The following is a 16,327-nucleotide window of genomic DNA, read 5'->3' as shown; positions in this document are numbered from 1 at the left end:
CGGGCCGGTCCTCCCCGGCGGTGGTGGTGGAGGAGGGCCCGGGCAGGCCCGCGCCCTCGGGGCTCCGCTTTCAACGGCCACGGGGAAAGGGACCAAAAAAGGGAGGGGTGGGGGGAAGGAGAACGGAAAATAAAAACCGCGGAGTCGGGCAAAAAAAGGTGCGAGGGTCACGACAGCAGCCGCAGCATGGGAAGCGTCGTCTGTCCTCAGCGGCAGCACGGCCTCGTTATTTTAAGAAGCTCTGCCCGTATGACCAAAGAAGGGAAGTACTTCTTCTTATTAAATGCTCTTTATTTTTATCTACAGCCCAGTATTGCATATAGATCACCTGTCTTTTTAAATACAATAAAGCTATCAAGCGGGTAAACCTCATCGCCTTCCTTCCTCACACCCAAACACAAAAGAGATAGACCAACAGGCTGCTGCTGGTTTTTAGGCAATATGCTTATGTCAGCACGTTTCTGGTTTGAACAGCAGCAGAACTGGCTGACGTGATACTCGTTACTTGCCTACAGTTCCACACGTGCACAGATCTTTAGGAAAGCTCTTTAAAAGGCAAGTGTACAGCAAATCCCTGAACTTTTGCATCCTCAGTAATTTGCTGAAACATTTTATTATGTTCAAGTTAATAACAAATTATATTTTTTGTGAACTTTGTGTTAACGTTGCACTGGATTTCCGTGAAGTGTTTTTAAAGACCCAGTTCTAGGTCTTCCAGTTCCTGAAGGAGAGCAGTTTCTTTCTGAATCTTCTCCAACTAGAACAAAAAAGCACAAGATGTCACAGAGCTAGGTTATTATAAAATGAAACAAGAATTAACTGCATACATCTTACAGTACCTGATTTTTCTCTAGCTGTTTGCCAGCAGCTGCTTGTTCCTTCAGCTGCTCAATTGCTTTCAGTTTCTGTAAAAACAAACAAACAAAACACAGTAACACAAAAATATTGGTGAACCAGGAGTAGAAAAAAGTCTTAGAAGTTCCTGCCCTTGCAATTGCCTGATTTACCAGGACACAGATCTCAATATGGAAGGCACATTTCATTTAAGCATCTCCAGATGCTCAATCCAGAATTTCCCACCAATAAAAGACATTTCTTTCAAGAACAAAACCTAGAGAATAGAAGCACTTCTTAGTCTCTGAAACAAACACCATACATTAGCTCACTGCAGGGCTGGATCCAAATTCAGAAATTACTCCTCCACTATCACTATATCCCTCTTCACCACACATTTTCCTCAGAAAGCCTGGAATATTAATCCAAACAGAGATGATGAAGAACAGAAGGCAGCCAAGAGAAAAAAGCCCTGATGGATTACATAGAAATGGGAAAGATTCTCTAGCCTGAACCAAACAACTTCCGTTCTGAAATTATTTAATCCAAAAATTTCCAAGATTGGCAGTAAACTTCACACTCATACCATTTAGAAGTTAGGGAAGAAACCAAAACCACATAGCATTTTCTCAGATCCAAGATCCAATAAAGCAGCAGCCCACACAGCTGCTTTCTAAGCACAAACACCTTTAAGCTGTACCCCTACCCCTCAGCTCTGAGCAGCGGCTGCACATGCAGCAGTATTCATCACAGGAGACTAGAATACTCTTCCATGCACCTGTCAGCGGCTTCTACCCTGTCTAGACACTACTCTGGTAAGATCTTTAGGAGTCCTGGCAAAGGATGACCTCCACTGTTTTAGGAGATGGAAAAGCAAAAGGAAGTTGGTTTACAAATTCAGGAAATTACCATCTGTGTAAATGCTACCCTTCTAAGCTCAAGTAACCTTACAACAGACTAGATCTTACAGACCATCTCTTAGAGAAATCTGCTGCTTGTTAGGAAAAAAAAAAAAAAACCCACACAAAACCCACACCCAACAAACACCACCTCACCTTTTTTAAATTCTTTATCTTCTTGTCAACTTCAGGATCTCCTGATGTAAAGGTAGGCACAGCACTCCGTGGTGCATTCTGTGATGCTGAGGACTGTGTAGATTCCTGGTTTGCTTCAGCTTTGGCCTCCTGTAGACAAATAAGATAAACACATTATCTTGATTGCAAAGGGACTGAAAAATGTCTTTAATCATTTTAAGGAATCCATTTAATATTTCTTCTTTCACTAGTTTGCCGGTGTACTCCAAAATTTGTAAGTGACTTGCTTTGATGTATTGAATTACCTATATATATGCTTTCCACAAAAAAGGGGTTATCTATAACAACTCACATGCTGCATCTTGTTTAATTTCTACTTCCTCAAGACACCAACCATACATAGCATAGGGAAGCATCAGTAAGGATGATACGACAAACACATACACAAATATTTTATAAAGTGGCCTGGTGGGTCATTGTCTCTGAAGTAAAAGGGCTCAAAACCAGTGTAAGAAACTAAAAAAAAAAAAAAATCTTATTTAAAGAAATTATTGCTTCAGAATTTTGTAGAAATTGGAAGGCTAATACCAAAAGCTGATTTTTATCTACCTAGCCAAAGAACAGCAAGCAAAACAGAACAGGCTGTCTTTGATCTGCCCTCATAACATGCCTCAGCCCTGACCTGCCAGGGGGGACACATCAAAGCAGCAAGTCTGTTCTTACCTCTCACCAACCATTGAAAAAAAAAAAAAAAACCAAAAACCCAAAACCAAACCTGTGCAGATTGTCTGAAGGTCAAAAGTCAGGATTACTTAGTCTTAACACTGATTTCCGCTACCATTCACAGCAACTAACCAAAGCTGTTATTTTTAAGTCATCCTTTTGTACCTGCTTCAGTCTGATTAGAAACTCTGCCACCCTCCCCACAACTTAACATGTGCAAGATGTGTGGAGGGCTCTCAGTGGGACTAACAGTCACTGCCCTGAGACTGATCAGCACCATTTGTTAAAACTAATTAACATTATCCTTGAAAGAACTACTTTTGCAGTACCTGTTTAGCAGCTTTCTTTGCTTCGTGCTTCCTTTGATTTTTGAGAGCTGTTTTAGAGAGTGGCTTATCACCGCTTCCTGACTGCGGTTTCATATTCTGAGGTGGCTCATCCTCATGCTGCAGCATATGGAAAATTAACAGTTACAAAACCAATACTCCGTGTTGGCAAGCGCATTGGTACAAAAAACCCAACAGTGATGCTCTAAACCTACTTAAGACAACACCATATGCAAGATGAACCATAAAGGAAGAAGAAAGAAAAACAAACAAACAAAGGAAAAAAAAAAGTTTGTGCCCTTTCAAGTAGCAGAAGACAGTGTGAAAAGGGTTTCAAACTCATTCATTCTCAAGTTTGGATGGGACTATCCTGTATGTCCTAAAGATTTCATGGACTTCTGATAAAATAGTCATCATGTTTTCTATCTGGGGCTGAGGGGGGGGCGGGGGGAATAAAATCAAAGAGGAATAAATCAGCGCAAAGTTACTGAAGCTTGGCATTTTGCTTTTGCTGACAACTTTTAAAACTCAATCTCCTAGTGACAAGAAAGGAAAAACAGGTTGCTGGGAGGGGAGATGGGGTGGGGTTTCTTTGGGGGGGTGTGTGAAAAGGGTTTTTTTTAAAGGTAACTCTTAATTGAGGAGCTGGATTGTTTTAATGCACATGACAAGATTTCTTGCCCATATAAGTAAACAATTACTTTATTTAATGCATCTTTTCTCTACTACCTCTGCTTGTTGATCATTTGCAAAAACTGACATGAGCATGAGATTCCTCACAAGCCAAACAGCAGTCTTTCCTTCAAAAGCACCAGGCTCAAAATCAAAGCTCTTCTAAGACTTACGCATCAAGGGTGCAATTGTTAAATGTCGTTAGTTGCTACTCAGCCTACTTTGAAAATTTGCAGAAAAGAAACTAATTAGACAAGTAGGTCACTATACTGAAACCTGTTTAAACTGCAGCTGACTGGCTAACAATCAAATCTCTTTCTAGCAAGTGAACTTACCTTTAAAAAAAAAAAAAAAAGCAGCTGTTAGGAGGACAGTCAAACCACCTGTCTAGCTGGATTTAGACTGGTAAGTCGGGTCACCCAAATCAGAGGTTTCTATCTTAACTAGAGTATCCAATTTCACCATAAACCAAATTTGCTGTTTATTATTCCAGTGGATGTTGTAGAGAGCGTTTTTAAACTTTGCAAATGACTTTGTAAAAGGAGAGTATTTGGACCAAAGAAATTTCAGTTTTCTAGCATACATTCCTGCAAACGGTGAGCAAAGTGTCAAAGAGGATTATCAAGAAAACCTCCCAAAAACCCCACAATACTACCGTCAGTCTGATTACTCTTCTGATGTGTCTCATTAAATACAGACAGGCAAAGCAAGGAAACAGAACAATTTAGTTAGTTCACATATGAAACTGTCTACTTACAAGCTTGGAACTTGTTACAGGTTTGTTTCTCAGGGCTGGAGGTCTATACGCTTGAGCAGGCTTTGGCTCAGCACTGGGCAATTCACTTGGAACTGCCTGGTATTTTACTGCTTTCGCTGGGAATACTCCATCCAAGAAGGGCTGCCAGGAAACTTGCCACATTTCTTCATTTGATGGAACTTCATAGTTGTGTAACAGAGAGCCAGTGTAGTGCCATATCTTGTAACCATTACTGACTCGTAGCCTGGGAGCACATGTGGCTGTTACAATATGCTCCCCGTCAGGGCACCAAGCAAAGTACGTGGAATCCGAGGCTACTGGTTTGGAAATGAGTTTGTAGTTTTTAACGTCCCACACTTCCATCTGTCCCCTGAGATTTCCAAATCCTGCTAGCACTAGGATGTGTCCCATGGGGGCTGTAGTAGGCAGCATTGCGAGGCCCGGTTCCAAAATCAAACACGGGGTCACATTTCAGATTAAAAATCGTTGCTTTGGCAGGCATAAAACCATAGACAGCACAGAACTCAACAGAATTGGGGTTCCAAACAACATCATAAATAGGACCATTTTTTGCTAAAGGAAAAGGAAAATATGCAGCTGTTGTTAGGAGACTGTATCTTTTCAGTGTAAGCAAAAATAAAATGAATAGTGATTCTTAACTTCACGCTTTGCCAAAATGCTGTGATCTAGTTATTGACAGTGAAAATGAATTCTGCTAACAATAGAGGTAGAAACAACATTTTATCTTCTGATAATTTTAGTTAAGGTTTGCAACAATAACTGCAGCCATGCCAAATTACTTCTGTAGGGTCAGCATCAGCACTTTAACAGTAAGCATATTTTTTTCCATGTAAAAAAATTCCTTTTTTTTTTCCCCCTCGTTATTCAAGTATGATCTCTCAGGACCTTCTCAAACTGTCCCACTGGAAACCTGCAAAACCAGGAGTTTTATATCAGCTGGATACTAGTTTCTCTTTTTTTTTTCTATTCTGGGGGTTGGAACTTTAGGAGATACTGAAGAATGATGAAGTAGTGATGGAAACTCATGTAAAATGTACAGGGGTAAATTAAAACCATAGGTTGTTGTAACTTTTCATAATTTGGGTATCTGCACCTGTATTTCAGATAAGTGCTAAGTGCATTACTGACAATCCTTAAATCCAGACGTTGGCCCAAAATATCAAACTGATTTAAATCATTCATTCCTGTTGTTATTCTAAAGCCTCATTATCTTTAGAAACTAGCTGGTGCAATCACACTGTCTGTGTGTTTTCCCTTTTAAAAAACTTTCCAGATGACATTAACCAAATCCAACTGCAGAGACAGAGGTCTGACAGAAAATTATGTCTCTGCATGTTTCATGACAGTAAGCAGCTGGAGAGACGAGGGCAGCTTTATACAGGCTTCAACAGCTAAGGCAAAGGCTACAGCATGAGCATGTATCAGTCAAAAATGAAAAACCCTCTACAAATGCCAGTGTGAAAAAACCTTCAAAACTGGACCTCAAAAGTAACCAGATGATGCAAATCCACAGGAAATGAGGCACCACTCACTCTAAGTGCCCACCACTTGCTTCTGTTGGAAAAAACAGTTTTACAAAACAGACATCAGTTTGTTTTGTTCCTTGAAAAGGAATAGCTGAATTAAATGAAAATTAGCAATAAACTTCCTGTTAAATAAAGATGCGTTGGAAATAAATAATTTCAAAGGGCAAAGAAGGTTTTAATAAGCATGTAACTAAACAACTAGTGTTCTCAATCCAGGAAACTGTTCCCAGAGATGTTCTAGATACAGAGTTATAATCCTGATTATTTTTCCCCAGTGAAGTTAGCAACAAAGGGAAACAGGGCACGGCACTTGCTCCCACAAGTTTTGCTACTGAAGGCAAACTGGGGAAGTTCTCCCAGTCAGCACTAGTATTGAAAAGAACATATTCACAGTCTCTCTATGGTCACTTAGACATAGATAGTCTACATCACCCCATCCCCAGTGTTTTGAAATACTCACAACAAACTAGCCTCTCTACAACCCCAAACAAGACAGGTGTTTATGTTAAACAGCAACAGCTGAAAATAATGACAAAATACCAACATAGGGGAAATTAACAAATGGACTTCCAGTTCAAACAAGACACTGAAATTAAGCACATCCACTTGCCTCTCCCCAACATGTCATTTTTATGTCTTAGAACACTTTCCATTTTACAATACAAAATAAAGGACTTCTATTTTCCAATATGCTTCAAAAAATTGTTCTCACTCTGCCCCAGCTCCTTGAGTAACACTATCAATAGCACGTCTAAAAGTGCAGGTAGGATTATTCTGTTTGGTAACATAACTTCCTGCCCATTTTGGATTCTCAGACACTAACTGGCTTCGTTGTCCAGGCGTTTCCTTAGTAAACATACACAATTCCCTTCCTGTGCAGATGAACACCCTCCCAAGCAAATTATTTGTATATACTAACTGAAAGTGTCATCTTAATGTCAGTGGCAGAGAGCACACAAGTATACCAAAGATGACAAGATAATTCAGCTACTAAAAAAAAAAACCCCACACACCAATGCTTTACTCCAGAGTAAAAAAAAAAGTCTGGTGAAGGTTTTTTTTGTTAATAGTACTTTGATTTTTTTTTTTTAAAGATTACTTCATTACATTAACAAAAAAACACTTCATACATTAAACAAAAGCTGGTGAAACAGCAATTCCCACTATCAAGAGCTGTAATACATTGAAAAAAATGCCTGAGAGCAAGAGCTACTTACGCAATTGTACGACCGCACTTTCTCCATTTGTTGCAATGTAGTGCAGAGTTTGCTCTCCGTAGTACGAAGCACCCGTTTTATCAACTTCTGTACTAGCTATTACTAGCACAGCAGTGGCTAATAGAACAGACACACAGTTACTTTACTACAATTATTGCAAATTATATAAACTATTTCACAAACTACCATGAACAAAGAGAAATTAGTTCGATTATGAATTCTAATTAGTTGCTTACATAACAGTGCTGTTATTCTCTTCTGAATTTAATTTCTCCTCAGTGTTAACCCAAACAGAAGGAGTATCTTCCTTTCTCAAATGAAAAGGGTAAGCTAAGTCTATTCATCCACCGTTGAATTACGAGAAAGTGAACATACTTTTGCAGCCATAAAAAAAAGATACCCATCTAAGGCAGAAACCAAGCAACCTGATCAGTCCTTGAATGAAATGTTTCATCAACAGCTTTTGTATGTATATCTATTTTATCCAAAACTGTGTGCCCACATGTGGTTTCTACATGTACAGAATACTTTCCCTGTATTCCAAACAACGTGGGTTGAAGTAAAACAGTTTTTACAAAATTATTCTGAAACAGCTCATGGCTAACAAATAGCAAAGCACACAGAGGACTGTCCAAGTCTTCCCAGTTGCGATATGCCTGGGTATATACAATTTTACAGATTAAGAACAGTTTATGCTCTGGTATAATCTCATGTTTACTGTCCCAAGTACATTATCATCACAGAATGCAAAATTAAATTTGAATTTGTTATTCAACTGCAAAATTTACCACCATGTAGAATATTCTCAATTACAATATACAAAATCATGGAATTCAACACAGAAAAGTTATGAGTAGTTCAGGGTATTCAGAATTGTAACCTTAACGTTGCACTGGCATTAATGGCTATCTTCAGTATTTATCTGCACATGCAAACTAAACGCAAAACCCACACAGTAAACAAAGTAATTAAATCCAAAATGGGTGGAATACAAAAACTTAAACATAGAGCTATTATACCTTTTTTGTTCCATAGCATTGTCACCTTGTCAGCTTTAAAGAAACTTTTATTGGCTAGTGCAGACTGAGGGCCACCAAAGTTGGGATACTGATAGAGTCTAACAAATGACGGTGCGCCTTTACTGCCTGGAACATACACAGCCACCTAAAACAAAGCCACGAGATTTTATTGCAGGCAATATTGTTGGTAGCATGGGGTCTATTCACTACTAGTATGCTGTACTAAAATTACAGTAATTTTTTGAAGAAAACCAAGAAAAAAAATGGAAACATCATCAGAAATACCTTGGTTGGCTGTGCTCCTGGAGACAACACAAAATCATTAACCTTCTGCAAATGCAGTTTATTTGCAATAGTAGCTGCAAAAAAAAACCAAAACAAAACAAAGTCCACAGATGTGATGTTAATGACAAACCATTTTAGCCTGGATTACTTAACTATACCTTTTTATGAGTCTGTATCATGGATAATAAAGAACAGTATATATAATGATAAATGATTTTTTTTTCCCTAGGCAAACAACCATTACCTTCCCATTTCATCACACATTTTTATTTACAAAACCAACTTGAACTGAGCCTAGGTCTGAAATCCAGTATTTAGTATCTGGAAGTTCAATCAGCAAGGAAACTTCCGAACCCCATGTGAACACAGCTCATGTTTTAAGCAAGGGACAGAGTTCTTCATCTTATCTGTGCTGACTTCAGAGGAAGCAGCATCAGTCACACATCCAGGTAACACACACCATTACAGAGAGCTGGAGTTCTCCCCTTGCAACTTTACTGGATGATTCTTCCTGATAGGAGGTGTTCATAAAGGCCTGTTCTGTGCTGAACATTGCCCCTTTCCACAAACAACTTATGGGAAATGCACTTTTAAAAAGTAAACAAACAGCAGCAACCCACAACCTTATTCCAGCAAGGAAGTCTGCACTGAGCAGCAGACCTCATGCTGGAACAGACATTCCATACTACCCTAGTATAGCTGCGTTAACATCAGTAGGGCTAATTCTCAGGAAACTGCATCTCTCATAGGCTGTATTTTTAGGTCCCAGAATAAATTCTTGAACCAAGCTTTATATTTAAAAAAAAAAAAAAAAAAACCAAACACAAAAACCAACAAAACCAAACCAACAAAAAAAACCACCAAAAACCCACACCACTGTTCTCCCCCCAGTAGTTGTCTTGTATTCCTTTAAATTTTTGTTCTAATTCATTTTTATCTCCCTGCCTTTTTCTTCCCCTTTCTCTTTTCAACCTCTATTGACTCCAAATATTCCACCACTAGTAAATTTCCTTGAAAAAAAATGCTCTAGCTGTACAATTTCATTTTTGCCATAAATTTTCATTTTTAATAGCTCATTGACAGAATACACACAACCCAAAGAAGTAATCATAGATCACGTTCTCTATTGACAATTTCCTGGATCTCATTAAATGAGAAACAATACAGAATCAGGCCTCTTTAATTAAAAATTAGATGCACTTCATACTAGATAAGTCACTCAAAAGGTAAACAAGAAAGCGAACACAAACTTCATTAAAACATAATGATTCTGAATTCCAAATTCAAACAGAATGTAGGCAATATTTAAAGTAAAAAGCAAGCAAAAGAACAAATGAGGAAAACTTTGGAAAAAAAAACCCAACACCCAAAACAAGATCCCTATATAGAACGCAATGAAACATATAGAAATACTTGCGTACCAAAGTTGTTGTTTTCAAAGAAGTGCACTTCATTGTTTACATTCCTGGCACAAATGCTTTCATCATCTGCCCAGCAAGGACACCTACATTTAAATAAAAAAAATGAGAAACACTGAATGATGCTCATCTTTAGCAGCCTGGGATTTTTTTTTCTTCCATTTTTAAAGCCAAGCAAGTTCAAGCATGATACATGTTTCAAATGGACAAATGACATCTGCACAGTAAAAAATATACAACTAGACTTCATTATTGTCTCCCCAGCTTTCTCTGTGGTGCAAAATGATAGTGAATTTATACTAAGAAACAACAATTATAACTACATACAAAGATACTTACAAGCACAGATACTTGCTTTCAGCTAGTAGCAGGCAGTATTTTGAAAGCCAACACCACTCTAAAAGCTCTATTTACCTGGATCAGATTTTGGAAACCACATTTCTTTGCAAACAATTAGCAGCTGGAAATGTTATTTACCAGTTCTGCATCTTCTTCTGGATGAAAGATTTTAAACATTTTCCAATTTTCACATCATGAAGTTGTAGGTTGGGCACCGCCGCTGTGCCATCTTTAGCAGCTGCAACAAAAACAGTAGCAGTCTCTGGGGATTAAATCTGCTTCACCATGATGATGTTCTCTCTCATGATTGCAGAAGCAACCAAACATGCATAAACTTCTTACAAGAAGCATCCTACCCTGAGGAACTAAACCCTAGGCTGCTAATTGCTTTACCTATGAACATAAGTCTTTCTACAGTCTTTCAGAAAGAACTAACATTTGGAAGTATTGGGTTTCTACTCCCTGTTACAAGACTAGAACCACCCACACTAAACACAGCTTTTTTAATGCGTGTTTTTTAACCAAAATCAAAAGCTGTCCTCTTGGCAAACAATGAAGGTATGTTCTCCACTCCTACATTTTGTTCTCACAAGAACGCAATGCATTTTGTCCATCACATAGCAGTCACAGCTCTACCTGCAAGCCATACAAAATGGTTCTGCTGGTTTTAAACTCTCTGTACCCTTCTACTCACTCTGGATACTACAGCCTGCCTATTTCCACCAATGATTCAGAACAGACCTCCTAACAGTTCTCTAACAGTCCACAGCTGGCATCAGTTCTGTCACTTGTGCTGCCTTGTCTTATCCTACAACCTGTCCCAGACCACTTCCCACACGCTGCAGCTTATGGCCAGCTCGCTCTGTCTAAGGAAGCATTTACATCGTCTACTTTAGACACACAACTTGGATGAGACGGAGGCTGTCTAAATCAGGAATATAAACTCCACAGAGAGGCAGAGGAGAGAACAAAGCCCTCTGGACGATGGAGAACACTCAAGTCAGCTATGCCCAGTGGAGGACATGACTACTCTGACGCAGCTTACAATTTTCCTGGTCTGTATAGGAATATATGCTGTTCAATCAGTTTATATTCATAACACACTCTTTGCACTAAGATCAGTTAGCAATTTTTAGAAACACGCGATTTACTTAATAAAGTAATTGTTAGTACATGCGCTCTGATTTAGTGTTTGTAGGAACGGTCGATACCAGATGCTTTCAGAAGATGGCATCCCTCCCTCCTCCACTATATACTTGATTACCCAAATAGTTTTCTGTACACTTTCTATACTGCTTATTTAGCCAATAAACATGCTACAATGACAAATCGAGTACTGGAAAGCCTGCAAACCGAATTAAAGTATGCAGTTACCCCGTGTACTTTTACAGCTGGAAAAATACTCACCTGTATAGGCCTGCCATGTTGCCAGAATATTATTCTTTGGTGAAAATTCAAGGCAAACTGCCTTTGGAAGATCAAAGGAACGCAGTAACTGAGCATTGGTGACATTAACAATATTTACTCTGGAACCAAAAGATGCCATTTCAATAAAACATGCTTAGAACAGTTAATTAATAGCCAAGGCAACTTTTCATGTATTTGACTCTTCTGGATCTGTCCCAAATTTGGCCAAGGTAACAAAATTAGAAGAGCATTTTTCCCCTCCTGCTTTTACTACATTTTTGCAAGAACACATTTTAAAACCAGATACCCAAGCATAACAGAAGTGAAAGCACTGGTCAAAACATATAACTTATTTTTATCTGCAACATTTAAAGTCTGAACAAGAGACAAGAAATACTCTAACCATACAGAGTCCATCTACACTCCCACAGTGCTGAAGTTGAGCAACAGCCAACAGAAAGATTCTAACTTAATTAAAACACACATTTACCCATGTATTTTTAAAGGTCTTCTATCTATAAGGATACAACTCGTAAGATGTGGGCTTTTTGAGGTTGGGGGATGCAGGGAGACACGGACAATAAAAAGCACAGGTCAGACAGCCGAACAAACAAGGTCAAGTGGCACCTCTGAACACTGTGTATTAACGATTTGCCACATACGGAATCCAAAGTAACAAAAAAGATCACATCAAGATGCATCCAAACCACTGCTGTTCTCAGAAGCTGCATTAGGAGCCTGTTCCTCACCATCTCATTCACTGCTCCCCCTCAAAAAATGAAGGAAGATGGACAGCCCCCAAAACAGAGGCATGGCAGGACTGGAAAGATTTGCCATTCGGAATATATATGGGTACCTGGATATACAATCTGGTTGTTTGAAAAACATTTTTCCCCACAAACATTTTCTGGAAATGGACCTTTCCAATTGACAAAAATAAAGTTTTTAATGAAAAATGAAGTCTGAACATTTTGGAAAACCAGAAGCAACAGCAGAAGTTACAAATCCTACATCTAAGCTACCTACTTCAAAAGAAGTGGTTAAATAGTATTACTAAATACTTTTGCAGATTTTTTTTAACCTGTAAGAATACCATCATTTCAGAAGAAGCCTTATCACCTCTTTACAGCAGCAACCCCATGATGCACTCTTATGTAAAGGATGATGTCTAGTGAACTCTATAATGCACCTGGTCTATAAAAAAAGGAAACCTTGTGATGTTTGTACATAAGGTGCATAGACTCTTAATTTTCTGTGACCTTTACTAATAGATTAATCTCAGAAAACCACGTACTATCATACTGGGAACTATGAACAAAAAACCCAAATAAAGCGTATCCAGATTCCAAGGGAATGGGTGCATTATAAACATGAGAAAAACCAGTAAATATTTCACCTGATATTCAGGAAACAAAGCCACTAGTGCCAATAACACAAAAATAAACTGCATTTAAAGCATGTATGCAAACACTTGCATTAATAGCAATAGCCTTTACACAGACAAGAGTAAATGGGGCATAACTGATCCAGTTTATTTAATACAAACTATATGATTAATATCATGAAATGCACCAACTTTTCTCCATTGCACCAGGCAAAGAGGGAACCATCCTTGCTAAAAGCAACAGCTTTGCAATTTTTTCCAGAGTCCCTAAAGAAATAAGAAACGCACATTAGTATTCAAACATACTGCGTAAGTTAAGGTATTTTTAACAAAAATAAAAATCAACACACCAATTTTCCTGCTGCGCTCCCGAGTGGCGCTTTGTAACAGTGTGATCTACTCTGCAATTGTTCAATGATTATTACCTGGGCAATGAGAAGTCAAGGCAAGCATAAAACCATCAATTTTCTGAACTACTGACAGTAGGAGAAAATTCACTTATGTTTATACATTTTTAATTCTAGAGTCTACCTTTGCTTTCTAGAAAATTATTTCTTTTGCGCAAAAGATCAAAAATAGTGATAATAACAGTACCTTTGAAATGCTGTGCTCTCTGTGAAACTAGGTGGCCCATTCACCATATAGAGCCCTTCGGATCCTCTCACTGGAAGAGTAAACAAAGAACTACTCATTTCAAACTCAGAAAATTGTCCAAAGCAAAAGCTTTTTCTAATTTGTGAATGTTGAGACCTGCACGTGCTTTTCCCCTGCTTGCATTTTAGAGTAAAGGAGAGAGAGGTTGTAAAGGAAACTCAGAATGAAACAGGTGCCGAGACACCTGGCTTCATCCAAAGTAGCCGTGGGATTAAAACACAGGACAGGGGCAGAGCTGAGCTGAGCTATCGGCTCCAGCACCAGCTCTGACACACAACCCGCAGGCAACTGAGGCGTCAGTTTGCCGTACAACTCCACAGACGCAACGGCAACCAGCCAGCACTTCTCCGGAGCCGAGGACTGAAGTGGGACAACTGCTGCCGGTTCCAGCCTCCCCGGACCCACAGCCGTGCAATCTGCTCCCTGCTTCGACCGGCACGGCCCTTCCCGTGCAGCCTTCCCGATGGGGTCGGTGGACCGGTTCGTCCCTCTGCTACGGGAGCACAGGTGCCAGTGCAAAGAAGGGAGCAGAAGCGCTGCCGAGGGCAACAGGGCAGGGCGGGACAAAGCCAAACGAGGTGCATGGCAGAGGGGCCGAGGTGGGGGCACCCCTGGACCCCCACCCTTCCCCTGCTCCGGCAGGGCCAGCGACACCAGGCTGTGGGGCCCTGCCCGGCCAGGAGGCGAGCATCCCCAAGGATGGAGACCTACGGCCTCTCTGGGCAGCCTGCGCCCATGTTCAGTCTCAGAGTAAAAATAGTTTTCCTTACATTTAAGTGCAATTTCCTGACTTCCAGTTTGAGCCCATTGCCCATCACCCCCTCACTGGTTACCACAAAACAAGAGCCTGGCTTCAGCTCGCAGGATGACCTCAAACTACAAAAGAGCTGCACCTGCATAAGGAAGGAGGGTGGGACAACAGCTCATCCCAAAATGGCCAATGGTCCTCAGCTCTCAAACCTGCTGCAGGAGGCACTTTCATGAACCCTAACCTGCAGAAGCTGAAAATTCTCCATCGCTGCAAGAGCTGCATGAGAGTCCCGCACAATGGAGCTCAAAAGGGCTGCCTAGATATTCCCCAAAGCAAGGATTAGCTGCTTAAACACAGGAAGAGCATTTGCCAGAGGAAGATTCTGTTGGACTGATTTTTTTGCTGACATGAGACAGGATTTTCCCTATTGTTAGTTCCAACATTGGAGTTCAACTTGGAAAACAGAAGGCATGAAAGAAATACCAATACAAAATGAGTTTTAAATTTCATTCTTTTCAGGGACATTGCCATGCTTATGGCACTACAAAACAAAGAAGAAATAAAGACAGATTCATGCAAAACCATGCAGTTGGAGTTGTTATATAGTGAATAAACCACAACTTTTTAAGGTCATTCTATGACAAGCATATCAAAATTCAAAGTTAAACCACAAAATGGCCAATTGTTACGTAGGTGTTAGCTGTGTTTTATGCATTTTCCTGTGACACCAAAGATGCCTACTGAGTTGACAACTTTTTACTGTCAAACATGACTCAAGAAAGCAGGATCTGTGCTAGCTCAAGCTGCAGGTTCTGCAGCTGTATTATTTCAAGGAAGCGTTAGGGCCATCAGCGCACGACAGGTCTGACAGCAGAACACAGCAGCACTCCCGCTCGGCCAGGTCAGTCCATACACGAACCACGCGATGGAATCCACGTGCAGATGCAGCAATGCCCAGACAACAGCAACATCTGCGACCAGACATCCTTACACCGCCCTTCAGAGCTGCTCTTTTAACTGCCACGTAACCTTATTTCACCTCTCTCTTAGCACTTTAGAAATTAACAAGTAGAAAACATTTTAAAGAATAACTTATTAGAGTGGAGAAAATGCTGTTTTGATAGGTTTCAAATCTCCACTTGCTCTATAGCCCTGTACTTCACTGGGGGCACACCATGCCCCCGACACACCTCAAGGGTACATTTTAACAGCACTTTAAATATGACCCACGAGCTTCACACCCCTGCCTTAAACCTGTTCTCCAGGTCCTCCGTCAGACTCCCAAGTTAAGATCCACATTTACAACAGATCATCGACAGTAGCAAGGCGTCCAAAATCCACCCCGAACAACTGCAGCCCCCCGATACACCCAAGCGAAGACAAAGGTGCCGCTGTTTAAAGCTTAGAAACACAGGAAAGGAAAAATGCGCGTCGCTGATGCTAGGGACAACTTAAAAAGCAGAAAAGAGAGAAAAGGAAGAAGGACTCCCAAGAGGAACTCCACAGAACGCGGCGACCGGCCCGCAAAATGCAGCGAAGACGCTTCAGTCAGCTACGAGCTCCCGCCGGCTGCTCAGCGGTTTGGGGAGGCCCCGCTACGCCGGCCCCGTGTCCTGCCGGCCCCCGCGGCTGCCGCCGCCCGCGGGCGTGCCCGCGAGGCGAGAACACGGCGAGACGAGAACACGGCCCGGCGAGGCCCGGCCCCTGCGGCCCCGCCGCCACCGCCCGGTCCCGCCGCACCTGCCAGCAGCGGCGCGGGGGGCGCCATCTTGGCCCGTCGCGTTCAGCTTCCGCTTCCGGGTGAGCGGCGGCGCGGCCGCCCCAGAGACGTCCACGTCGCGCGGGGCGGTCACGGTGACGCGCGGGGCGGCCGCTTCCGCCCGCTGCCCCGGAAGTGCCGCCGCCGGCGGGCGCGCGGGTTGGCGGCGGGTAGGCGGGCCCCGCCCGCCGGCCGTGCGCG

The 16,327-nt window shown here is 41.2% G+C and overlaps 1 protein-coding gene across 1 annotated transcript; it reads right to left on the bottom strand.

Moving 5' to 3' along the window:
- Positions 1-273: 273 nt before the first annotated feature.
- Positions 274-16,223, bottom strand: EIF2A (eukaryotic translation initiation factor 2A). Its single transcript, XM_030028314.2, is given in 15 exon segments — positions 274-757; positions 840-905; positions 1,890-2,018; positions 2,921-3,037; positions 4,347-4,754; positions 4,756-4,919; positions 7,111-7,227; positions 8,130-8,274; positions 8,415-8,488; positions 9,836-9,918; positions 10,310-10,409; positions 11,579-11,697; positions 13,155-13,229; positions 13,557-13,626; positions 16,108-16,223. Coding segments are annotated over 15 exon segments (1,761 nt in total). The 5' UTR covers positions 16,136-16,223; the 3' UTR covers positions 274-691.
- Positions 16,224-16,327: the final 104 nt, after the last annotated feature.

The sequence above is a fragment of the Aquila chrysaetos genome, chromosome 10, assembly GCF_900496995.4.
Source record: "Aquila chrysaetos chrysaetos chromosome 10, bAquChr1.4, whole genome shotgun sequence".
In the NCBI taxonomy this organism is placed as follows: Eukaryota; Metazoa; Chordata; class Aves; order Accipitriformes; family Accipitridae; genus Aquila; species Aquila chrysaetos.
The sequence above is the reverse complement of the archived record's forward strand: the minus strand, read 5'-3'. Positions and strand labels throughout refer to the sequence as shown.